Source organism: Pygoscelis adeliae, unplaced genomic scaffold (genome assembly GCF_000699105.1).
Source record: "Pygoscelis adeliae isolate BGI_AS28 unplaced genomic scaffold, ASM69910v1 Scaffold127, whole genome shotgun sequence".
NCBI lineage: Eukaryota > Metazoa > Chordata > Aves > Sphenisciformes > Spheniscidae > Pygoscelis > Pygoscelis adeliae.
Genome location: NW_008825208.1, coordinates 5,207,961 through 5,234,340, shown reverse-complemented (window position 1 = coordinate 5,234,340; position 26,380 = coordinate 5,207,961). Strand labels below are relative to the sequence as shown.

General features: G+C 38.0%; 1 protein-coding gene across 1 annotated transcript in view; it reads left to right on the top strand.

Annotated features, from left to right (window-relative positions):
* LOC103921085 (atrial natriuretic peptide receptor 1-like) overlaps positions 1-26,345 on the top strand; it is a 35,305-nt gene extending 8,960 nt beyond the window's left edge. The window contains exons 5-23 of the mRNA XM_009328994.1: positions 289-393; positions 1,009-1,111; positions 2,664-2,809; positions 5,475-5,547; positions 7,817-7,964; positions 9,168-9,254; positions 9,521-9,664; positions 10,519-10,640; positions 12,286-12,427; positions 15,945-15,997; positions 16,924-17,024; positions 18,006-18,125; positions 18,994-19,087; positions 19,894-19,981; positions 20,733-20,872; positions 22,014-22,166; positions 23,074-23,172; positions 25,538-25,629; positions 26,181-26,345. Coding sequence (XP_009327269.1) covers positions 289-393; positions 1,009-1,111; positions 2,664-2,809; positions 5,475-5,547; positions 7,817-7,964; positions 9,168-9,254; positions 9,521-9,664; positions 10,519-10,640; positions 12,286-12,427; positions 15,945-15,997; positions 16,924-17,024; positions 18,006-18,125; positions 18,994-19,087; positions 19,894-19,981; positions 20,733-20,872; positions 22,014-22,166; positions 23,074-23,172; positions 25,538-25,629; positions 26,181-26,345 — 2,175 coding nt within the window. The remainder of the gene's footprint in view (positions 1-288; positions 394-1,008; positions 1,112-2,663; positions 2,810-5,474; positions 5,548-7,816; positions 7,965-9,167; positions 9,255-9,520; positions 9,665-10,518; positions 10,641-12,285; positions 12,428-15,944; positions 15,998-16,923; positions 17,025-18,005; positions 18,126-18,993; positions 19,088-19,893; positions 19,982-20,732; positions 20,873-22,013; positions 22,167-23,073; positions 23,173-25,537; positions 25,630-26,180) is intronic.
* Positions 26,346-26,380: the final 35 nt, after the last annotated feature.

The window sequence follows — 26,380 nt, the reverse complement described above, 5'->3', positions numbered from 1 at the left end:
TTACTGCAGTTAAAATTTGGGACCACATTTTGGCTCATGTATTTTAAAAAAATAACAATATTTGTGAGATTTTAGCTCAGTATAGGCACGATTGCTTCTCCCTTATTTTATCTTTTCTTTTATCACAGAACAGTGTTGCTTGTGCTTTGGCATTTTAATAGATTTGGTTATAAAATATCACACTATTTGCTGTTAGAGAACACAAGTAATTTTAAGAAAGTAAAAGAGGAGGAGCTAGGATTTTCATTGTGTTGTGGTTTACTGACATAACCAATATGTCTGATAAAGGGTAGAGGAGGAATATGTGGTCCATGGATCCCAGATGATGGCCAGATATTTACTCACACTTTGTCTACAGCTGGCAAAATGAGCCAAAGAAACTGGACTGCCAAGGTAAGGTATATTTTTTTCCATACAGGATTTTATCTGGTTTGCTCTTTCCAGAGCTTACTTGCTAGTAGTTTAGTGCAGTTCATGTACGTGTTCCCTACCTCATTTATTTGTCAGTTATGTGTGTAAGTGATGCATATGGGTGAGTAATATCAATTCACAACTGACTTGACTTGGAAGTAACAGCTTTTCACGCTACTCCTCCTTAGGTAGTTAGTAGAAGTAATGGGGATGGGAGGGAAGAGAATAGCCTAATCTGTCCATTTAAGGCCTACACTAACAATATATTGCACTACTTAGTGGACTGTGTTGCAGGTTAATATCGTCGCTAGGGGGCTTCTACCCAGCACGAAGTAACAGGGAAGCAAACATGGCAGAATGCACAGGCTGATAGCCCTGCTTGGTGAAAAGAATATACACCAGGAGGGGAATCAGACCTGCCTTTCCCACAAGAGTTGTCTCTCTGTTTGTCTCACCAGTCAAGGACACCTGTCCTTCCTGATTCTGAAAAAATGCATGCGTTTTTTCGTGAGACCCCACAATTGGGCAATTGTTATAATAGCCTACTGTATGTAAGTGAAGTTTTGATGCTTGCTGCTTTGTTCACTTGTTTGGCAGGTTGTCTTAGTTCACGTGGGTGTGACTTCTCTCATCGCACACATCAGAGTTGGGAGAATGCAAGTTGCTCTGGAAGCAAAAACCACAGTCCTTCCTGCAGTAGGTATGATATAAAAGGAAGATGTGAGGGAATTGCTTATTGACTGAAAATTGCAATGCTTTTATCATTCATGCATGGTTACCAAAAGCAGAAGGGACTCCTGCCCCCCTTTACTATTGAAAATACACAAAAGTCTTCCTAAAATTCTTCTTCACATAACACTCAACATCTGAAAAAGTGTTTGAGCTTCTAACCTCTGTATGAATTTAGAGCAGTAGGAACTTGTCAAATAGGTAAAGTCAAATACCATGACCAACAGCTTCAGGTACTACAAGACTTGTCTGCAGTTGGTGGGGATGTGAAAATATTCTGCCAGCTAGTATGTTGTGAGGATCTGGACACTCTTCATCTGAAGGGTGAAGCCTTAAGCGTACTGGAAAGGTAGAAACTCATCTTGGTTCCCTCATTGACATTAAAATTCAATTGCTCCCAAAGGCATCAGTCTTTCATTCACTTTAGTATAGCTATATGCAGGGAAACAGAAATAACCATAACAATCTTAGCAATGCAAAATTTAAAAAGTGGACTTTATTTAATAAAGTAAACACACAACCTGAAGAAAAATATTGGGTAAAATAGGAATGTCATCACAGTACTCTTGTTAGCTACTCTTCTGGAAGTTTGAGAATATATTTCCCAATGTTAGGAAAAAAAAAGAACCAAAGAAACTCCAGTGTGGATGGAAGTATTTAGCTATAGAATTTGCTATTCATTTCAAGACAGCTGCAGCTGAGTTTTCCAGGAAAGTTACAATTTATCTGAAAAGAAATTTAAAAAATGCAGCTCTACCCCTGAGGCAGAAAGTGACTTCTGTGATTATCCTGGTATTATACTGGAATCAAATGGACTGAGGCAGAATTATTACTGAGCAGTGGATTTTGTTTTGTTGAGGCTTTTTTAAAAAAATATATTACATAGTGACAGAATAATACCTTCAGCTCGTCTCAGAAGGCTGAAGTACAGCATGATATTAGTTTAGTCATAGAGGTAAAATTGAAACAGCATTCAGGACATGCGAGAAGGCGTTTTGTCCTTTAGGGCTTTTGTTTTAAATCACATCATATACTGCTGATAATTTTTGTAAGACCTTGGAGAAAAAGAAATCCTTGAAGTATGGGTTGCAAGGTTTCATTCTGCAGTACCCAGTCTCTTCTGATGCTGCTGTGGAAGGTTCACTGGCTTCGGGGGATCTCAAGGACTGGATTATGTACAAAAAATACAAAAGACAATGCCTGCCTTGAGGAACTTTAAGTCTCAGAAAAAACAGATGGACAATGAGAAACAGAGTAGTGATGAAGTGATTTATATGCAAAACATTTCAAAAACTCTGATGTCATTAACAATTTAATCTGATCAAAGAGGTCCTGTATCACTTTAAAAATTCAGATTATTCTTTCAGCTGCTGGGGTGCTATCTCTGGATTCCTCAGAATTTATTCTTTCTGGTACTCTGAAGTTTCTCAGCTCAAGAACCATGTGTTTAAATCTGAATACAACCACATAGATGGATGAAACTGCCTTAAAATGTTCTGATATGTGTTTCCTTTTTTAATCAGTCTGTGGAGATGGCTTCTGTGAGGAAGAAGAAAGCTGCTCTATCTGTCCGGCAGATTGTGGGGAATGCCCACTGTCTGCTGATGCTAGGATAGCAATTGCCTTACCAATATGTTTAGTCTGCACTGGCTGCATTTTGACAGTCATGGTAAGTATCCCTTCTATCCTCTTCCGTTTTGTTTCTCTTACTTCCATGATTTGGTTAGTTAGAGTGGAATTCTCTCTTAGTAGGGGGATAGATTTTCTTGCTGCATCCAGAACCTGTGTGCTATGGAAGAAAGCAGAAAGAAGGGAAAAAACCTTTTTGGCTTCTTGATGAGGGGAGGCTCATTGGGCTAGGAATTTTCATCCTGCAAGAGAGAAGACTGAAGAGGAATGTAACAGAGGGATGGATATATAATGATAAAGGAAGAAGAGGTTTTTCACACCATGGGAACTAGGGTGTGCCAGTAAAGTAAGAGTACTTTTCACTCAGAATAAAACTCTGTTATGAAACTAACTACTTCAAAACCCTATGGAGGCCAGAAGTATAAATGAATTCAAAAACAAATTAGGTAAATTCATAAAGGGATTAGCTCCACCAGAGGCCATTAAATCTCGGAGTCCAAATACAACTTATAATGGAAAACATTCAACTTGGGATATTCTCAAAAGAAATAATGAGAAGAGGATCTTTCTTTTTCTTCTGTTTTTTGGAGTGGTTTTTTGGGGGAGGGGGGTGTTTGGTTTTTTTTAATAGGCTCATTTTCTTAGTGTAACTGAACCAGTTTGGTTCAGTTCAAAGTGATTAATTTTGCATAATAGTTATCAATTATTATAACAGACTCATGAAGGAAAAACAAAAAGGGAATGAGGACAGAGGAGTGTATGAATATGAGAGAAGTAGTTTTGGATACCTTTGAATGAAAATGTCTATATAAAGAGGAGACAGCATACTATTATGGCTTATTACTACACAGTGCTTCTGGGAAAGAGGATCTACATTCCTTATGTGTCTACATCTTGAAAAAAAAAATACATTTCTGAATTTCATAACAAGGATTTAGCAGGTGAATATGGCACTTGTAGAGTCATTATATTGACTATGTACATAACAGATAATGTATTTGGGGTTTGGCCTATAAATCCTGTAAAGCTATAGACTCCTCTTTCCTCAGGGATTCCTTCTCTTTCCACCTTGTACTGCAGTTACAGTGAGCATCTGAGGTAGGCAAGTGCACTGACAGGGAATGAGCAGGAGAAGGCTGATGGCCCACCAAGCAAGGTACTATGGGAGGCCTGAACCAGAATTAGTTTTTTTCTCTATTCTGTGCCTCTCTGTGTGGCTTTGTGAGTTAGGAATGGAAGCACTGTTGAAAACTATTTGAGCATTTATAATCCACAGGGCAGTTGTGACAATGTGTTTATAGTAACTGTCCTGTAAAACCATATGATCTGATAAAAATGTGTAATTGGACAGATGAGAAGTTCAGAGAGTTTTAAACAATTGGCATTTTAGAAAGAGCAATGGAGTTTCTTGACCTTGCATAGGTTTATCTAAAGGTCTTGTAGCAAAATTTACCCATTATTTCTGCTATTTTTTTGTGGGTTTTGAGGTTTATTTTTCTTTTTGCATTTCTGTATACTTATTCCTGCTAACTTCTGCAGTAGTGTCTTCTTTTTCTTATGTTTTATTTAGGTGATAAGTAAGCAAGACAGAAAAGATCCTTTTATCCAATTCAGTAATTAATATCATGTAAAAAGAACCATCTGGGAAACTAATGCCTTCTTTAATCATTCAAGTAGAGGAGAAGATTCCTTTGATATCAGTGTCTGTAGCAAGCCTAGTGGTCACTTCTAGCTAATATGTCTTTGTTCAGTCATACCTTTGCAAGATAAAATGTAGATGTCTTTTCTCAGAAACCTTTTGAAATAAGAGGGATGACTTAATTTTGATTCAGTAAGCTCTATATTTGTCATAAATTTCCACCAAAGTATTGACACAATCTCCACACCATCTTCTTTTTGTATTATCGGGACTTTTGTTACCTGTTTCAATGAATGCATAATTCCTAATATTAAATTCCACACTATAGAAAATGGTATAATGATGGTAAAATGGTGCTTTGGTTTGAAATTTTTGCATTGACTGCAGCTATAACAGCTGTATAATTTAATCTGCTGCTCCTCTTTTGAAAGAATGTGTTTACACTTTCTATGTTAGTTTTGCTTGTCAGCTCTACAGAAAATCAGCAATTAGATCGATGCCTTCTTTACAAAGTAGCCACAGAATCCCTACCTAATATTCTTTATGCTAGAGTATTTGACATAATATGACCTCATTGGTGGATCAGGGACTAATTCTATTACAGGATATAATATGTACTGCTCCTTATCTTGGGGTTGGGAGGTAGTGTGTTTTTGTCATGCATTTACATAGCATAGGACATTTCCATGACATGAGGTGATGTAAACCACTCATCTGATGTCCAGGCTGAGATGTAAATGTAGTGCATAAGAAGTATTGACAATAACGGAGAGTTTGTAGCCAATGCAAAATATGACATGTAATTAGATTCTAGAATATAAAATGTGCAGTTTTTAAGATATTTTTTAGATGCTGTTTTTAACACCTTTTAACTTAGATGCTTTTTCTAAGCCTAAGAACCAAATACTCTTGTTTCTAATGTTACTCATAAAATATATGTTGGATGCTTAAACATTGGATTTTGTTTGGATACTTATAAACTTTCATATTTAAAAAAAAATCTCTGGTTTAATTCCTTCAAAGTCAGTAGGGCTACATCAGGAATGAATTTGATTTATTTTTTTAGTGGTTTCAATATCAGAAACAAAAGATGTTTTGGGATGAAAGCTGGATTATAGACTTCACCTGCATCAAACAAGGTTAGTAACTTGCCATTTTGATACTATGATCAGTTTCCTTAATAACTTTGAGAAATAATCTCAATCATAAGTACATCTTCATGTTTTAAGGGTCTTAGAAAAGGTGAACCAATTTGTGAAAGACATATCCAAAGTTTCACCCCTGTAACCTCTGTGAGCTGATCACTGATATTTTTGTTTATTGAAACTTTAGATGTCAAAGTTATTTTAAATAGTTTCTTTCTTTTTTATGGTGATTTGTCAAATTAAAAAGACAGGCCTATCCCAAAATAAACAGGTAACCTCTGGACTTGGAAAAATAAATTACAGTCGCTTCAGTGGATGTATAATTCTGTATAATTGATCTCACTAAGTTGGCCTGGATTTGCACAAATATAATGAGGGATATAATGAGATCTTAATTTCTCTCGGTGTATGCTACCTGTGACAGACTTCCTTCAAAAAGTAATTCATTGTTGCTAGAGCTTTTTTCATTTTACCTTCTGGATATAAAATATGACTAAATTGGTTGTAATTAAACACGTTAGGAATAAAATCAGATGTTATTATTTACTATGCTGCACTTAAAATAGGTATAGACTATTTACTTTGCTGTTCATTGTTTTAACATTCAGAAGGAAAACAATGCCTAGACCCTCAGAAAGGGTAAATCTGTAGAAATCTGCTGGAGTTGTTAGGTCTGTGCTGATGTACACTCTCTCACTTTCTGTCTCTGTGAGGAATTTCTAGAAAGATGTCTCCTTTATCTGTGTTATGTCCTTGTGTTGCTAGTAGAAGTGTCAAGACATTCTTGTGTTAATATATAGCAAAGATACTTTCAGCCTTGGGCTTGAACATTAATTCCTGTGTAGTTTGGATATGATATCCTCATTGCTGTAAAGAACAGATGTTGGCTTAGAAATTAATTTGAGTACATAAACCAAACCAAATTTCAATCCAGATTTGTGAAAACAGAAATGGAACACTCAAGGAAAAGTGTCTTTCAATATAGCAAAAAGGAACACAAGCAAATTTTCAGCTGATAGTGGATTAGAAGAGGTCATAAACATCACACGGGAGGAGAAACAATAGAAAGAGACTGAGGGAAATTAGAAGCATGATCCAAAAATAACACATTAAAAATTAATTTGAAAAATCCAAGATGAAACACATAGTTTTCTTGGGGAGGAGCCTGCAAAGCAACAATACTGTTTAAGACTAGGAGTGATAATTAACAACTTAAGAGTAATGAGGACTGATAATATGATGAGATTTGGAAACAGACAGTATGTCGCCTCTGGACAGAGCTGTCCAGAGATACCCATAGTAGCCTGAAATGTAGAGTTATCTAAATGAAAACACATCAGCAGTGCTGTACCCAGGGTATGTAGCTTGTACCATGAAAAATTAGCTTTAATTTTTCAAGATAACTCCTTTTTTGGTGCATTGCACCATATATATATATATATATATATACACACACACACACACACTTTTATTCTCAAAGCTATCTCAGGGTTCTCCAATATATTTCTGGGTGGAATGCTGTAGAAAGACTCCAAGCGTCAACGCAATTTTGAACTGCATATGGATAATACTATGGTGTGGGAACATGGCAGTCCTGATGCAAGGTGAGATGCTGAACTTCCTCAGCAGCGCTTTATTGGATACTGATACCAGGGAGAGTTGAGACATTTCAGCAATGCTGAGACTAACTGGCCAAATCTGGGTTTTAATTGGAGATGGTGAAATGATAGGTCGTTCCTTAAATTTGTTTTAAAATCCATTTTGTTACCTTGAGCTGGTCAACAGAGATTAAAAAACATACATTGAGATCACTGATTTTTTTTCATCTGACTGTATTGTTGCTCTTCCCTGACTTTGCTCTGGTGTCAGAATCACTTCCCACATCCCTGTACTTTACAGTCTTCTAGGAGCTTCAAATAGACTTGTTAAAATATGGCACAGGGCTTGCTCTGCTTCCCTGGGTTCTGTCCTCAGCATCTAAGTAGCAGCAAGGACTAATCATCCCAAGAACAGAAAAAACAAAACTTGCATCAAATCCTGAGGGTTACTGGGAAAGATCTCTGGCAATGAATCACCTCTGGAACTTTTTTACTTTTTATGCAGCAGTCACATTCCAAGCAATGGCTTTCTGTCTTAAGTGTTAACAAGACCAGCCGAGATGCAAAGATTCGGAGAATTCCCTATATTTGTCTGCCTCTGGAGTCTCTACCTTTGCAGTTATATGCATCTTCAGGTGCCTTTTCTCGTCCTACATCCCATTTAGATAGCATAGCACAGACAGCAACAGGAAGCATGATGAGTCCTCCTCCTGCACCCAGTGACTCCAATTCCAGCTGTATCACTGCTCTGAGCTCCTGCACAGCAGCTGCTAACACGTCCAGGAAACAGTACTTCACCCAGACTGGGAGATAGTAAGTCAATATATTACTTATTTACTGCAGTACCTAATATACTGTAGTTTCACCTTGCTTTCTGGTTCTTGCCACTTTACTGCTGATAGGTAGTGCAAAAGCTTGCATTTCTCTTGTTAGGCTAAATCTAGTAAGTTAATATCATCATCTGACTTCTGTACCACATACTGATTGTGGAATATCTTAAATGCCAGGCTTCTGTTTTGGCTGTCATTTCTCCTTTTCTCTTGGGGACTTCTTAAAAGGCTGTGGCTGCATAATGTGTCTTGCATCTGTTGATGAATGGCCCTTACTGTTCAAATATATTTGGAACAAAGGCTTTTATGCAGCCCTTTTTCTAAAATGCAGGCAGAACACAGCTAGGTTCTTTGCACTAAAGAGTGGCATCCTATACAGTAGCGCATTAGAAATCTTGTCCTTCAACCAGCTGACGTGACTGAAGATACAGAGCATTTCACCTCTGGATGACATTATAAAGGTGCACATCATATAACTATACAGGCAAACAGTATAGCTATATCCTGCTATCCAGAAAGCAATTTTTCTCATAAAAATAATATAATTAGGGGATAGGTGCGGAACATGTGCAACGATGAAAGTAATACCTACCATTTGAATACACAGGGCAGGATCTGTGCTTTGCAGGCAGACCCCATACTCTGTATTTATATGGGGGGTATCACTCACTTAAATTCCTGCATGTATCTCCACTGTATTCTTCCAAGGAAAATTGCTTTGCTGTCTATCAAACTCAGCTGCTTCATCACTGAGAATGTTTCAACCCATGAGAACAAAAGGATATTAAATATCAGTGGTGGATCTCCAAAAGAGTAGACAGAAGCAACGGATGGCAGGGATGTTGCTGTATGTGGTTCACTAGCTCTGACATTTCCTTTGCTGCTACTCCATCGTCCAGCTGCCTCAACTGACTCTAACACTCTCACGTTCCAAATGTCATTCACAGATCAAGGATGCTTGAATATAATCACTAATGCTTCCCTTATCATAGAAACAGGGCCTTGTCACCTGTCATGTACACTGATTCAGATTTACACCCACATATGGACATGCTTAAATTCTGTACATCATCTCTAGAGATATGAATCTGCTCACTGTAGAAAAAATATCCAGTCCATTTTTGTAGTCTGGCTGGCTTATGAAGTTGGCCTAAAACTCTGTGAACAGCATTTCATTCTGTTTCAGTGATGGTAGAAGAGTGGCCATAAAGAAAATAATGAAGAAGGCATTCACACTGTCCAAATCCATACGTAAAGAAGTAAAGCAAGTGAGGTAAGAAGTGAAACCTGAGAAGTGTATGTTGTTCCATTTTTAGAAATTTCTTTAGGGGTTACAATCTGTCCAAATGTGACTGTAAATTCATATTCCTCTTTCCTTCAAACTTTGCTTTGACACTAGATCAAAATCTCCTTATGCCTGTTTTACTTTTCTCTCTACATGGTGAGACAAGGCACTTGGTTTCCCAGTTACCCTACAAAAAGCAGGAGGGACATCCATGAAAATTGCTGGTATGCCGTGATTTTTGTTGATTTTCACAGGGAACTTGACCATCCCAATCTCTGCAAATTCATTGGAGGTTGTATAGAAGTACCAAATGTTGCCATCGTTACAGAGTACTGCCCCAAAGGCAGCCTGAGTGATGTTCTGCTCAATGAAGACATTCCTTTGAACTGGGGCTTCAGGTAGAAAAAAACTTTTTGATAAGCTACATGACACAAACTCTGCTATGTGCTGTTTTGGACAAGATGTTAATTTTAGATAAAGTCTTTGGATAGACAGGTCTGCACTGTGATATGGAGAGAATGAAGAAGAAAGAAAGAAAGCAAATTCAAATATCCAGCTCAAGCTGTCTTCTGGATTTTTGAGCAATCATATGTTTAGCGCAGGTCATGCTAAGCTAATGACTTTTCCACGCACCTCTCATTATACTGCAAAACTGTTTTTAAACCTTTTTTCCCCATGTAACTTTATTTTGTTCCCAAATATCTTGGGCATCCCCATTTAATTAAAAGTCACAGCATCTCTGTTTGTGAAGACATTTTGGTGAAATTATTAACATACCTACAAACACTTTATTATATTTACCAATACAGAAAATGAGCTCGCATTGTCAATGAAACTTCCACAAAGGCAATGACATTGTTTTTTGAGAATAATATTTTTTCCTTATGTTTGCCTTCAGCAAAGAAAAAGATTGTAACGGAGGAAACCCTCCAAATAAAACAAGAAAGTTAATAAAAAATTGTTTCTTTTGTAAACATTTGAAAGCGCTCTCAAGGATACAAAAGTACTGGGAATTTCTAGAACAAACTCAACTGCCTTAAAAGAGGCTAAAGGCCTGTGGACTCAGACAACTGAGTGGGAGTTAAGGGCTTTCAGCAACCCACCTTAAGTGTTTTGGAAAAATGAGCATGGGGACACAAATTGAAAGCTATTGCAGTCATAGGGAGGCTTTCTGTCAACTTCAGTAGGCTTTGGAGCCACTACTGAGTGATGGTTTAATGGAAATACTAGCTCATCGATTTTTGTCTTTCAGGTTTTCTTTTGCTACTGATATTGCGCAAGGAATGGCCTATCTTCACCACCACAAAATGTATCATGGACGGTTGAAGTCTAGTAACTGTGTAATAGATGACCGATGGGTTTGTAAAATTGCAGGTAAAGAGAAGATAAGAAACAACATTTCAAAACTGTCCAGCTAACCCACTAATGCATATAGATTTCACACTCAGTGCTCCTCCCAAGCACTTCCATGTTGACATTTCATGTGGAAATGCTGACTATACCAGCCCTCACTAGAAGTGCCTGGTGCTGAAGCACGTTTCATGTTGCATTATCATGTCAAGTCATTTAATATGTGTCACTGATGCACACAGCAGATCCCACAAATGATGGAGTCTATCAACATCAGTCTGAGCTGAAACTCTGTCTCATTCTCAGCTTTGATACAGAGAGAAAACCTGAGCCATGGACAGTGCTGTAAAGACATGGAATAATGCTGACTGATTGGTACACACAAGGTAGTTTCAGGGAGAAAAGCAGACTCAACTCAGAGCTTTTCAGTCCTGTACACAAAACTGAACAGTACTCTCACAGAGACAAAGCTACAGGTCTGGTCTGCTCCTGGTACAGGAAGACAGCCTGCAGGGACATGAAAATCACTGGAGAGTCTAGTTTAGTTTGCAGCTGCCAAAGGGAATGAAGGCAATGATCATCTCTTCTACTTCCTCCCCAAAGTAGTTATCACACTCTATAATCCACAGCCATCTTAAAAACAGCAGCAACAGATTTGTCTTTCAACGGTTCATCCTATGACTGAGGCTCCTACACAGGGCCATGCCTGCTTCTCCAACTCATTTAGTATCCTGCTGCCTTCAGAACTGCCTACTTTTCTTAGAGCCTGTTCTGGAGAAAAGCATAAAAAATGGAGACTGTTGGATTACATCAACTGCATCACCTTAGCACAGCTCCTCTGAATTAAATGGGATCTCTGCAAAATTTTTCAGAAGTTAACTGGTAGCACTGTAGAGTCTTCAAATATTCATGGTCTGTCTGGATGCGATAATTTTAAACAAACCTCACAAAAAACCAACGTGGGAGCTATTTGAAAAACTCCAATGACCTCCAACATAAAGAATGAAGCTCTAGGACCATGTTAATTAGAGGTCACTCCAGACAAAACCGGACATCTGCATCCTGCCTTCCCATACACTCAGCAGAGTGCTGTTTATATCAGAAAGAAAACTGAAGTCAGTTGTTTTTTTTTCCTCGCTGATGCTGAGTCTCATGCTGAGAATCTCTTCTATGTTAGGTTAAAAGTATAGCTGCAAAGATGTTTCACATTTATGCTGCCTTTGTTCTGAAGCTAGTAGTGTGCAAGTAAAGCCCACCATCTGATTTTCAGTAGTTATAGTCTAACTTGTAATTACTCTAGCAACCTGCCACCACAGATAAGGATCAGAGGACGAGTAGAACAGAAACCTGCATTTGCATGCTAACTCTTGAACTGAACTAAGCCTATTCTAGGAATATAAATTTATAAAATCATAAAATAATTCTGATTGGAAGGGGCCACGTAGTTCAAATTCCCTGCTGTCATGCAGTCTCACCCAAATATTTGGGCTCCAGATCCTGTATTTGCAATAGGTTTAGAGGGACAAGACCACCAGACACACACTATTTTTAGGCTATTTCAAATAGGGAAAATTATTTCCTTTAGACTAGTTGTGTTACTGTCTACTAATGCACATGTTTCAGAGAAGTACCCACTGAGTAGTTTGCTTCCTGTTTTCTTCCATGTTAGATTATGGTTTGCAGTCATACAGAAAAGAAGATTCTCCTGAGGGGTCAAGCTCATACCAGCAGCATTTGATACAGATTTACACAGCTCCTGAAATCCATTCCCTTTCAGACTTTGAACCCAATTCTATGACAGATGTCTACAGGTAGTTAACTTTTCCTGTTTCTCGCACTTAATAATCTCAAGTTGAGTATTCTTTAATCACAATTAGGCTCAGTGTAATTCTGTGGTCACCCCAGGTATATGTTTGATTGCATTTTAAAAAGGATTGATCCTGGAATACAGAACAGCATAGATGTCACAGGATCTTCTCTTTCATGGTAGATAACCAAATACTGAATTCACTGACATTATATAAATGCGGAGCTGGTCTAATGATTTATAAGGAGTTACTCTGGACTGGTAGATAAAAAGGTATAAAGATCTGCTATTATCTAGTAATCCTTTTTTGTTGCTGTTTCTTATGAAAAAGTAGATTATTTTCAATAATGGCAATACCTTAAAAGTTAACAGCATCAATTTTCCAGGATGTCATAATGCAAGTATGCATCCCATAATTCTATAATTAGTGTCAATACATTATTTTGCTGCATACACACAGTGACAATATTTGGTTTGCAGAGAAAAAATAGAGATAGGAAAAGGAAATGGATGCACTAGTGAATAGCTCTCTCCCTTTCCTTTCAAAAGCCTTTATAGGAGATCACTTTGCAATGGCTTATTTGGCTATCAAGTTTAGCCTTGCCGGTGATGGATAGCTTCTATTCAACCACTTTTCAGAGAAGCGGGATTACAATTGAATTTTCAGAGACTAATAATCCAATGAAAAAATCATTGAACTAGTTTTTTAAAAAAATTACCTATATTTCTTTGTTCTTGCATGAATTTTCTGTATTAAGTAGGAAAATCACTGTGTTCTTGGTGTATTCTATTTCATAACAATGATACTTCCTCTATCGGCTTATTTCCAGCAGTTTGCTGGAAATTAAAGCATTTGAAAGGGGAAAATGCACAATGGTACTACAAGATGTTTTGTGGCCCTTTTCTCTTAGTTTTTCTTGCCACGTTCCCAGCCTAGAAGAAGTTTTATATTTCCTGGTGACTTTGGTAGCTAGCAGAATGTAAAGAACTGGAATTCAATCAAAGATTGAAATGCTGGTAGTGCAACACAGTTGAGCACAAGAAGGCATGGTTATTAGCACATTTTATTAACATTTACAGAAGAGTAGCTATTATTGCCTTTTATCAAAAGCTCTGAGTTTTACTCTGGCCTGCACTAGGCCACAACAAATGCTTACTGCTTTAAGTGACTGTTATGGGGCTTTTATTGAAAAATTAGTTGCAGAAACAGAGAATGTTGTTTAAGTCTTCCCCTTTTTTCAATTAGGATTCATTAAAAATTATATGGACTGAAGACATGATTTTATATACAAGATTTACTGGATTAATGCACATTATTCCCTTGTAAAGAAATGTATGCATATACAACATGCTAGAACATTATTAATTGTAACCCATTCTGTCAGATTATGTAAGCAAGAATTTGAGGTCTCAATAGCATTTATATCTATAGGCTTAAACATGGCCTTAGAATTTGCTTCAAAATATCTCAGCTAAAGGCGGTTTGTCACTGTGTTGATACTTCTGGCTATCATCATTTGTCCTATGTCGGTCTACTTTTTCAACATGGACTGGTCTTAGAAAGTATTGCGCTCCAACTAAGCAGTGATTTTAGGATTGTCTTATGCACTGCAGTTTTTCATTGCTCTACAGCCAAAATACATTCCAGAAAATGTTTCCTTTGTGCTTGTCTGGTTCACACTTTGTCCCTGTTCAGGTTAGATATCATTACTTGACTTCGTAGGCAACCTGGCCTCCTGAAGTCATTTCTTGCCAAGGACTCCCCTTAAAATAGTGCTAAGAGCTGATTTGCTCATATCATAGATGACTACAATGAACTTTTGACAGATTCAGTGAATGCTTGCTGAATCTATCTTGCTGTCAGCCCCCGTGTCTGCAAAATCCAGGTCTTCTTTTGTTGTATCTTTTGTTATACTGCAGTTAATCCTTTCTTGGTAAAAAAGAAAAAACAGTAAGAGATGAAATCAGAAAAGGGAGAAGAGCAACGTGCAGTCAGGGAAGAAAGATAGAGATGTACCCTGTAGCATTAAAGGGTTGTCTTTTTAACTGAGCTATTCTTCAAAACCTGCATTTTAATACAGTTTGTGTTTGATGATATGAGCAGATGCTAAGCCTTCCTGATACATGTATGTGGGCTTGCTGGACAGGGAGCACTGTCCCAGTCTTGAAATCCTCAGTTTTTATCTGTGCAAAAATTCCATTAATATTCCTGAAGGTATGGCCCAAATAAAAAATGAGTAGAAGCTGCAGGAGTGGGACTTGTGATTTTGTGTGCTCTTACAGATGAATCACTTGCTTTTAAAGTTCTCTAGGGTATGTGTTGGTCAGATGGGAAAGCTAAAATGGAAATGAGAACAGGAGCATGAAAGCAGCTCCTGTTTGAGCTGAAGAGGCTGTTTCCAGTCACAGTTTCTCCTAGATTGGCTCCTCTTGATTTGTAATCGTTATGTGAATTTCACTATCTACTAATCATCTAATTACTCTCCTTGAAAATCTGTTTCAGCTTTGCTGTCTCACCAGGATTGGTATTCCTTTTTACGACCAAATCACACCAAAATTAACATAAAAATATCATCAGATTAATTTCTACATTATTCAGCATGGTTTATATGCATTATTTTATTTGCCAGTGGTGGTCCATGGGTGGACTGAAAGATAGATAGACATACCCCATTATACAGCTAGAATGCCTTACAGAACAGAGCAACCATTAGCAGTAAAACAGATTGCAAACCAATATTCCCCATAAAAATAAATGTTATTAAGTAGACATGCATACGGGGAGTTAATTATTACACAGTTTCAATACATAAAAAGGCAAGAGCATGTTTATCACGATTGTTGGCTGGAGGAGGTGCTGGCTTCTTAGAGATCACTGTTCTGAAAGATCTCTAGTGATTTCAATAAGGAGACTGAACACCCAGTTGTTACCCCATTCTTTCCATTCTTCACCATTGATGAATGTGTTGATCTTGGTTCATCTGAGGAAGATGATGATGATGAAAATATAATTCAGAAAACCAGCAAAAATGTTTACTGTAAAAGATCTACTCTGGACACACCGTCTCATCATTGACTTCATGGAGATTTTCCAGAACAGTGATCTATGCTGAAAAGAAGCCACTCCTCCAGCTGATGATCCTGATGAACCTTCTCCTGCCCCTTGGTTACAACACAAACCTGTCCTGTATATTTAATTGGTAGGTATCATGTAACTGCCTGCCCATATCCCCTCTGGATTCCATTACTTCTTCCAGAGAAAATTGCTTTGCTGTCCATCAAACACAAATGCTTCGTCTCTGAGACTGATAACTCTGAGAAGAGACTGCTGTGAAATGATCAGTGACAGATCTCTGAAAACACAACGTAGTAACAGATAGCAGCACTGTTCCCATCCTCCCTTTTGGGATACAGGGCTTTCAGTCATAAAATGTGGAAGAATAAGAAATCATGGAAAGAGGAAATCACTGACTCCATTAACTGTCATTTCATTAAGATTTTGGTTTGCTTTTATTCTGCAGTTATGCCATCATTTTACTAGAAATTGCCACAAGAAGTGACCCGATGCCAGTAAGTAAAGATGAACTTTGAAGTTTGCATGACAACTTTGATTGTGTTTCTGCTGAAGATACAAACCAAACTCTGAGTAACTGCACCTTTGATTTATTTTTTGAGCATGCATTTTCCTCTTGATTTTGTGGGTGCAAGTTCAGTTCCAAGGGAACATGCAATCAGGGCTTCCTCTTGCATCTACCAGTCTTCTCTCCAGGACTTTGAAGAAGAGTGTATGACAAAAATAATGTAGCTCCAAAATGGCCTTTTGGTTAGCTCTGTGAGGCTTAATGGTAGGGGAGTGGAGGGGGAAGGTATGCCATAACATCTTCCTTTTTCTCCTGTTGTTCCTTCCCTTTCCTGCCATGCACAGGCCCTTTCAGCAGAGTCTTGCAGTGGTAAGAATATGCTAGAAGAGCAAATAAGTTGTTCTCCATAAGGAAAATGTCATCTTTCCATGTGTCTTGTGATCAGTGCTAAATGGCAAACAAAAAAAATGCACCTTGAAATTGAAACCAGATGTTCTGGATATGTAACTATGTTCTGTCTGAAATAATTTGCTTAACAAGAATTCTAGCAATGAAGACCTGAAACTGCCATTCTTCCATTTCTGATGGTTTGTGATAATAGACCAATGTAGGTCTTGTGGTTTCTCAAAAGTTTCCCAATATCTTGCCAGGTATTCATTTGTTTCAAAAGTTGTCTACCTCATATAAACACTGAGATTAAAGTCCTTCAGCCATTGAAAAGCTTTTAGACAAGACCACCCAGTATAGACTGGGTTATATCCCTTTTTTTTTTTTCTTGTACTCTCATGTGAAAAAGCTGATCTGGAAGTGATAGGGAAGGCATGAAAGTAATGATGATCATAGTAACATATTTTCAATGGGCGGTATGAAAAACACACCACTTGTTTCAACATTGTTCAATCCCTTTTTCTCTAGAAAGGTGATGTGCATTCAACTGAATATTCTTGGTGCCCACCTTTGGCAGAACTAATTTCAGGAAAGGCTGAGAATTCTTGCCCATGTCCCACAGATTACATAGAGGTGAGTGAGTGAATTTTTGTATTGTGTACAAAAATTCTTTATTGAAGTGAATTTAAGACATGTCACAGAAGTTTTATGGCAATATTACCTTTAATGAATGTAAATAACCCAGAATTCAAGAAATACATCTCAAACAAGGCACAACAAAATGCTTTAATAACCTTAATAAAAAAACAGTTATTCTGACAAACTGAAAGTTTCAGTCGTCCCCGCAAATTGTCAGTGTAATAAATGATGTTTTTAATATTCAATCATTGATTTTTGTGCATTTTTGTTTTATTATAAAGTGTTGAGTTCCATACATTTTTTATATTAGTAATAACTATTTAGCTTACTAGCACAGGACTTTCAAATAGTGAAGTATGTGTCTCAGGCAAAGTATGAGTTTGGTTTGATTCTCATGCAAAAGGTCTATGTGTTCAGTAGCCTCAAACTGCCTAATAAAACAAAGTACACCCCCTCCCAGTTCAATTAAATAAGAATAAGATTGTGGTATCCTTGTTTCAGATTTAGAGCTATATAATTCACCTTTGGTGGTTTGTAGTAACCTAAATGTAACAAACTTCCCATAAGCAGCACTGGATTTCAGTCAGGAGTTAACATTCTTAAGTAGAGGTCCAGTTTTTAATTTCTTGAGAATTTTGTGTATAGACAAGTCCTCTGAAAACAGTATGTGACTCCAACAGTGTAACACTGCCTTAAAGCACAAGACAAGAGCTAAGCAGTTTTTGGCAGAAGGAACGTGAACATCTAATTCATGACTTCCCCCAGCAGCATTTTCATGAACTAACATCCTTCATTTAGCATAAATCTGCAGAACTCCGGACACCTCAGTACAGCCCTGCCACTTTTCACCAGCTGCAGATAGGGCTTCACATGGACAGTTTGCACCAAGAAAATAGTAGTATTAATTTGAAACACTGCCTGTGCTTGGAATGACAAAAGGCTGTTTGCTTTTCTCACTCTCTTTTCCTGCTGCAGTTAATCAGAAGGTGCAGAAAAAATAATCCAGCCCAAAGGCCTACATTTGAACACGTCAAGAAGATGTTATACAAGATGAATCCTAATAAAGTTAGCCCTGTTGACATGATGATGACTCTGGTAAATTTAGTTTTGTAATCCAATCCAAGTCAATCTGTTCACTTGCAATAACTTTCACCTCTATCCTTCAGGTTTGTTTTTTGATCTCATACCCTGTTTGATGAGAAAATCCACAAGTCATTCCTTCACCTCTGATGGGCTGATTGCAGCTGCAGTTCTGCTTGAGACCCAGCTTTCCTTTTCATTCCATTTCTGTTGTTTTTTCTTAACTTTCTCAACTTCTTTGGGGCTGAACACTTTTGTTCCTTCAATCAAATGTTGTTTATTTTTTAAAGCACTCATAGGAAACACTATACTCCCCTCTTCCAGTGGCTCAGTGGTGTCTTACAGTACTGTGAGTATAGAATCCCTGCATGCCACAAATAACATGTTTACAGATGCATTTTGAGCAGAGTGTCTTAAGCCCATCAGCAAAGAAAAGAGAATCCTGCCTCCACAGCCCATTGCCTCACAGAGTAAGGATGCAAAAAGCATAGCATAGCATAGCAGGACAGTTTACAAAACAGCATCATGAGCTTTTGATAAAAGATTGAGACTTAGGTACCTTCGGTTTTGGTAACATATTTTAATCCATGTCTGCAGCTTGGTCTCTGCATTGGATTTGACCCCTAATGTCCATGTAAGGACTTTGAAAAGTCTGGTCTTGGCTTCTGCCCTCTTAAGTGTAAACAACAATCTCAAATCTAGAATCATAAATTTACCTAGGGAGAAATCTCAGCTTTGGATTTTGTAAGAAAAAATTAGCTCTCTCAGACCTGAGCCTTTGCTTATCTGAATGTTTTCAAAGCAGAATCATTCAAATGCTTAGATCCTATCCAACCATGAATCTGTAATATGATTATTTTATGCAATTCTCTATGTTACTCAGATGGAGAAATATAGCAAACATCTGGAGATATTGGTTTCTGAGAGAACCCAGGATTTAATGCATGAAAAACAGAAGACTGATCGTCTGTTGTATAGTAAGTTATACAGCAAAAATACTGGATATTCTTCTTAATAATAATTTGATTTTAACTGTCTAATTACAAACAGAAACCCTTTGATAGGTGATTATTTCACAGATAACATTTAGTTGGCAATGAATTAATATACTCATTCCTTGCAAAGCTGCAAAGATATTTAGCTGCTTTTATATTTTACCCCTAAAAATCAGTGCAGTCATCTGAGAGCTATGACTCCAGAATCCATAGTGCTCTCACTTTGCTCTTGCTTGGCAGTCCTGCTGTATAGTTATAAATATTCGGGAATTGCTTTTGGACTGAGGTTACTTTTGATGGCAGCGTGTCTTCTGGAATTCTGCAAGAAAAAAGGGATAAAGGAACAAGTATAACACATAGGAGAGAAAAAGGAAAAGGCTGTGAAAGTGCAAGAGAGGAGAAATAAAGAAGATCAAAAAAATCAGAGAAGAGATAGTAAACAAACCTAACACAGGAAGAAAACACTAGCAAAGAGTTAACAAAAAGGAATTAGTAATATCCCAAGTCATACTATTAGAAGCTAACCTTACTCTGACTTGGAATGTATAGATACTGGTTTGTTTGAACTAAGTTACGGGTCATCTGAAAAAGCTGGACTTGTTATCAGTGAGATTTACTGTGAATTCTCACATTACAGCAGAGCAGATTTTGATGCTAAAGAGTGCTTTCGCCTTCAGAATACTTCACATTTACGAACATTACTTTTATACCTTTAAACAAACTTGTTCTGTTTATTGTGTGCTTTTATCCATGGCAAAAGAGTAACAACGCTCTACTTTCTATGACAGGTATGTTGCCGAAGCAAGTAGCAGATGATCTCAGGCAGGGAAAACATGCACAAGCTCAAAGTTACTTAAGTGCCACCATCTTTTTCAGGTAAACAAAATGAAAGATAGGACTAGAACTGACACCTACTGAAGAAACTTCTAGGCTTCTAATGGAGGCAAAGCTCCTAATCAAGTACAGAATTTCTATCTAAACTGCCATTTATTGTACCAGGTGGCAACATAAGTGTCTTTCAAAATTCTCACACCCCTCCATTTTTTCATTATAATTACTTAAATAAAAAATGAGATTACTGTGGAGATTTAACACTCCAGCACATCACTTTATGTGTGTTACACACATAAGCTTGTATGTTTCATAAGATAGGCCTAAGTAAAGGTTCCAGCATTTAGCTGTGTAAAGGAAACTTGTCTATCCTTAGAGTCCATGTGGATTTACAGTCTTTGACTTGTTGTGTGTGCATGAAGCAACATATACCTTGCATGTTTTCACTTGTCATAAATAGACAGATATTAAGTTCCCTTTTTTAATTTGTATGTAACCCAAAATTGAAAACTACTTAGTCTATCACAGATTTAAGTCTAGCTGTAAAAAATGGTTTACTGCATTGGTAAGCAAAAAGACTTGGGTCAATCAGTCCTTTTAAATGGAAGGAGTCTGCTTTCAGTTTAAGTAAATGTTTGAAGACAAAACTATTCTGTAAGATCCTTAGTGAAAGAAATACTGAAAAAGAGAAGGTTGAGGTAGTTCCACTGAAAAATTATTACTGTGTTCTTAGGATTACCAGTCTGCAATGGTTAAGACAGTGGATGAGTGTGTTCTTTCTGTTGTGTTTTAACAGTGACATTGTTGGCTTCACCCAGCTGTCCAGCAGCAGCACACCTTACCAAGTGGTAGATCTCTTGAACAAGCTTTATACCACTTTTGATGAAATCATAGATAACTATGATGTCTATAAGGTGGAGACAATAGGAGATGCCTGTAAGTTCCTTGAGCTGTGGACAATGATGGGGCATAGGTGTTTCATCAGGATGTAGACTGATTTGATGATAAGTAAGAACAGATGAAGGAGATTAAGAAAGCTTATTACCACTGGGAAGACCACACAAAACAATTAAGGGAGAAGTCCTAGCAGTGCCCTAGAAAGCTTTAGGAAGTTTTTCCTGCATACCTTTCATCATTTCTACAACTGATGAATGTTTTGGATGGGGCAAATGAGTTGAGTAAACTACTGCCTCTGTTTATTTGGTTCCTATGATCTGTAAGGTCTGACTTTAAACCTTGGCAACAGATTAATCCCAGTTGGCAACTTCTGTTTCACAGGAACACAACTGCAAAATTTACCTTCTACATGGGAGCATAGATGCCATTTCATAAGCTTTATTATCTCTGTCTTTTTTGCAAAGACCATGACAACCTTCTCTCTCCTAATACTCTGTAGGGGCTTGGATGTCTCTTCTCTTTGGATTTTTAGGAAAATGGCTTTCTATTTGCTACCATGGGAATCTGCTGGGGATTGACTACCATTAAAACCGAGTTCCATCAAAAACCTAGCAGAATCTAGCAGGATTTTTGGATAAGACAGACAGGAAATCTTAAAGAGATGTAGAAAAAATGCCCCACTCTTTTTTTTCTGTGGCATGGTTAAGCACATTCTGGAGCATAAAATTCCTGAACAAATGCACCTGAGGAATCCTGAAGAGACCCATCTCTTCTCCTACACAGTAAGAGTCAGTGCAGGAAGCATAGGACGATGCCTAGTGGGAATCATTGTCTCTTTTTATCATGTCTGCCTGAAGACAAAAGGTATTGAACAGCCACTTTCCCACTACCCATCCCACTTCAAGCATCCTCAATGGAGGGAGGGAGGAAGAAAGGGTAGGAGGGAATAAATCTTATGGAAGAGTAAGAAGGAAATCCAAAATTTTTCAGAGCTAGGATAATTACACACATGAGCTGTTGACCTATCCTTCATTTGTTTCTGGCTTTCTCAACTCAGCAGGCACAACTGTGCCACAGGATATAAAGGAATAGGGCTTTATTTCTTTCTAATTTAGGCAGCATCCTTTGGTAAATCTGTGTGTAATGCCAAAGGTTAACACAGTTGCATTGTTGTGTTAAGATATGGTGGTGTCGGGAGTACCCAAAGAAAATGGGATCCTTCATGCCAGTGAGATTGCAAGCATGGCTTTAGACCTTCTGGACATCTGCAAGACTTTTAAGATCCCACACAAGCCCAACACCCTCCTAAAGATAAGAGCAGGAATCCATTCAGGTATGTTGAGAGGGTTGCAAAAGAGTCCTCCTCTGTTTAACAAATGTTTATGTAGTGGCATTTCCTCTGCATTAAAAATGAAGTTGATTTCTTGACACGGGATGGAACACCTCATAGAGGTCATCCCAGCAGAATAAATTATTGGATACCTGGAATATTGAGAACATGATGTGGAATACAACATTGGACACACCACATGGCCCCCGTGCCTTTGCTGATGAGAGTGAGGAGTGCCATTCTGTGTCTTGTAGTTGTCCTTTTCAGCTGTTCTCTTCTCAAAACAGTGAGTTGCTTCTTGACTCTTTGATCTAGCCTTCACTCTCAGACTCCCAGTTCCCTGATCTAAGCTGATGTGTGATTGCAACTCCTTCTCGATCGACAGCCAGATTTGGACTCGTGCTGTGCAGCCCAGCACCTACAAATTAAGCGGCTTACATTGTCTCATCCAGAGATCATATCTTCTATATTTTAAATCCCCTGTGGCTGACATGAAGCAATCAAAATGCTCATTTTCTGCCTTTGGTTACTTTCTCTTTGTGCTTTTCCACGTGACTAGTGAGAGTTGTGTGCACAGCTCCTATTGGTGGCATTCCTACCTCACTGCCCCTCAAAATACTCTGTTGTCATGTTGAAACATGATTCTGGAGGTGCTTTAATTCATGCACACTACCTCCATCCTATCATCACTTCCCCCACCATTCTCCTTTGAGGCCCTTTTGCAATTCCCTCCATGGCTCTGGAAGCCATCTGTAAGTCAGATGTATTACCCATATAAGACAATACTAATCCTCAGTCTTTATCTTGTTAATGAATGAGATATAAGGTAATATAGGAAGCAGCCAGGAGGCTGTATGACTGATTATGTGATTTAAAACCACAAAATACCTTGTTTTCTTTTCTTTAACAGGGGCAGTTGTAGCTGGAGTTGTTGGGACCAAAATGCCACGGTACTGTTTATTTGGAGATACTGTGAACACAGCTTCCAGGATGGAATCTACCAGTGAAGGTAACAAGGAACAAACTGCAGATGTGGTTTTGACCATCCCTTAATGAGTTCTGAAAAAATGTTATGCTGAGTTTTGGGTCCTGTCCTGTTTAAATGACTGCAAATCCTGTAAGGAGGGTGTTGATTTCTGTGTCCAATCTGCCTATGGGCAAATTATGCCAGTGATATTCTCTACAACCTTTGTTAACAAGATCTCCTCATTCCCCAAGTCTCAGAGAGGGATTTTCATGGCTTTGAAGTTCTCTACAATAAAAAAGGGTAAGAATCAGATAAAATGAGAGGTAAGTGGATATATTCACTGTTTCTATTCCTTCCTGGCACCCAGCTGAATTTATAGTAAAAATAATTTCATGACTCCTCTTTTTTGCTGATAACTTCCTCTAATGGAGAACACAAGAGATGGCAGGACACCATGGGAGCTGTATCTGTCTTTAACCAGTGTAAAAGATTATATATGTGTCCTTCAGCAAAGAGATTAGACAGAAATCTCTAGAGATTAAATCAGGGAGATATCCTCACTTTCAATTCTTCCCAGGAGATAACAGGGCTCCATGTTTAGTTAGCAAGCTTTATCTTTAGCCAGTATGAGCATTTGAACCTCAACTTCTGAAATATTTTAGCCTGATCTACAAGAACTGGAAAAAAAAAAAAGGATGAGGGAGTGATTCAAGGTCAAACAACCTTGATGGCTCGTTTTTGTTTCTTTCATTCATGAAATGAAGCTGAATAGTTTTATGGCTCACATTGCAATGCTTTGTAAATTGATTTGAATTAGGCAAAATCCAAGGTGTTTTCAAGTTTAATTTCATGGTAAAAAGTGATGCTTGCAACATCTATCATGATCCACTAAAAACAAGGCAGAAAGGCAGAGAAGTGGTCCTACATGATGGCTTTGAAGGTTTAGCATGGGGATTTGAGAATCAACCAGGATCCATTCCTTCTCACCATTTTAAACATTTTTCCAAAGCAAATGCTAGCCTGAGTGGAACATACACAACTTTGTTTTCCTTCTGTCAGTCTCCCAGATAACTCCTTTCCTTCTTCTCCTCTTCTTTTCAGGCTCCTTGTATCATCTCATCTGAACTGCTTTAAAAGGAACGCCTTCAAAATCTGCTTCCATCATTCTTCATATTTCATCTTTTGTTCTGTATGTCAGTCTATTTCTCACATGGGTCATCAACACTATAAACTTAAGTATAAAGACAGAGCTTCTTATCTTTTAAGCCTTTCTTTTATCTCCCTCTTTCTCTGGCCACATACATCTGAGGATCTCAAATTACGTTAACATGTTTTAACCCTGAGATGATCACTTTAAAATAGATTAATTAATTACTAGCAATGTAAATTAAAATTGCTATCAGCTGGAATCTGAGTGCAAGTGTCTTGTTCCCAAGCAGGATGACCAGTTAAAATATCACATATCTACTAGAAAGAATATTTCAGAGATATGTATCTGGATATGTTGAAACATATATTTCAGAATTCCTGGTCTACACAGTGTTTTGAGACTTTCAGTAAAAAACATTCAAACAAACAAACAAACAAAAGAGGGCATTACAAAACTGTTATTTTCTGATATAAGAAAAAAGACAATCTTAGCCAGTCCTACTATCATCTGGGATCTTTTTCAAACAAAAAAGCATAACGATTTACTCTGTGTTGCAGAATGTTAAAGGCAAAAAAACCCAGGATTTTTTTTGCAATTTTCCAAATTTTGGCAAAATTTTGCTTTCTGGCAAAAGTAGGAGCATTCAGAATTTGTTCTATCTGTCCTCCTCCTTGGTCCTTCCTCCATCATTTGCAACAGGCAAGACAGCCAGGGTTTACATGAAGATAAATTCTCAACTAAGGAAAAATCACATTGTTAAAAAAAAAAAAAAAAAGTGGAATTATGGTAATATTGTCTCTTCCCCCGTTTTTATTTACAGACTTGGAGGCAGAGCAAGGATGGCAGTTCCTTTAATGTTTAGACTTTGCTGAAAACTGTATGTGCAAAGAAAGCACTTGCTCTTTATTGACCAGGATGTAGAACTATGTATGGTTTTCTTCGCAAGATGAAAAGGGTGCTCATCAGTTATTCCAGCCAGACAGCTACAAAGAGTAGGCAAATAATATTAGACGCAGGATGTGAAGAGTAGTGTTTGTTGACAGCCACGTATTTGTCCTGAGCTGCCCTCACAAAGAGGCCAGGATACTGGAGCTTGTATGCGAACATTTCAAATAACAGAGGAATGACAGGAAAGACATGAAAAAAGTGAGGGGGAGCTCATTAATGATTCTTGAAGTCTTTGGCACACAGAGGGGAATGGGTCTGTCTTAAATGTTTAAATTGTTATGATAATATGACAATTGTCTCTCTTTCCAGCTCTTAAAATACAGTGCAGTTCAAGTGCATGCCAGCTGTTGGAGCAGATTGGAGAGTATGTGTTAGTATGCCGTGGGAATTTACAAGTCAAGGTGTGTATGCAAGGTTTATACTCAGCTTTTCAGAGAGGAGAGTGTGAAAATACTCTGGAGTCCCTGCGTTTTAACCCATGCAGTCCTCTATGTCTCAGAGTCCTTGGGGTTAGACTATTTCCTGTCCCTGAAGAGAGCAGGCTCAAGTTTTAAACCAGAACCAATTCCATGAGCTTGCTCATGGGACAACCCTGATAATTCAGAGATGAAGGACTTAGCCAAACTTGGAAGTACTGCTTGGCACGTCACTTTGTCATAACTGCTTGAAATCAAAAAAGGTCATTCAGAGAGATCATAAATCATCATAAGAGGTCCATAAGAAGACTAACATACTTTTGGACCCAGTTTTGGATGGGACTTCAAAGAATTGTTTTAATCCATAGTGCTGCCACTATCTTTTAAGGAGAAGTTTTATGCCTGAGTGTTCCTGTACGTAAAATGGCTGACAGGCGCATCAGTCTCCTTTTGGGACTTGCTTTGAGTTGTAATAAGAAGATTATTACACAAATGATGGGTGGTATTATAACCCCATAACTAATTTTCTTCTTTAGGGGAAAGGAGACATGGTAACATACTGGCTTGAAGGTAAGAAAGCCTCTGCCACCCAGAAGGCAGTCACCAGCGCTTCTGTGACTCTTCAAGACCCCAACAGAGCTTCGTTTAGTTTGATACCAGGTGTCCTTCCCAGTGACACTCTCTCAAGTCCTGCTTACTAGCTACTCACTAACTCCAGCATCCATCCTGCTTTCAG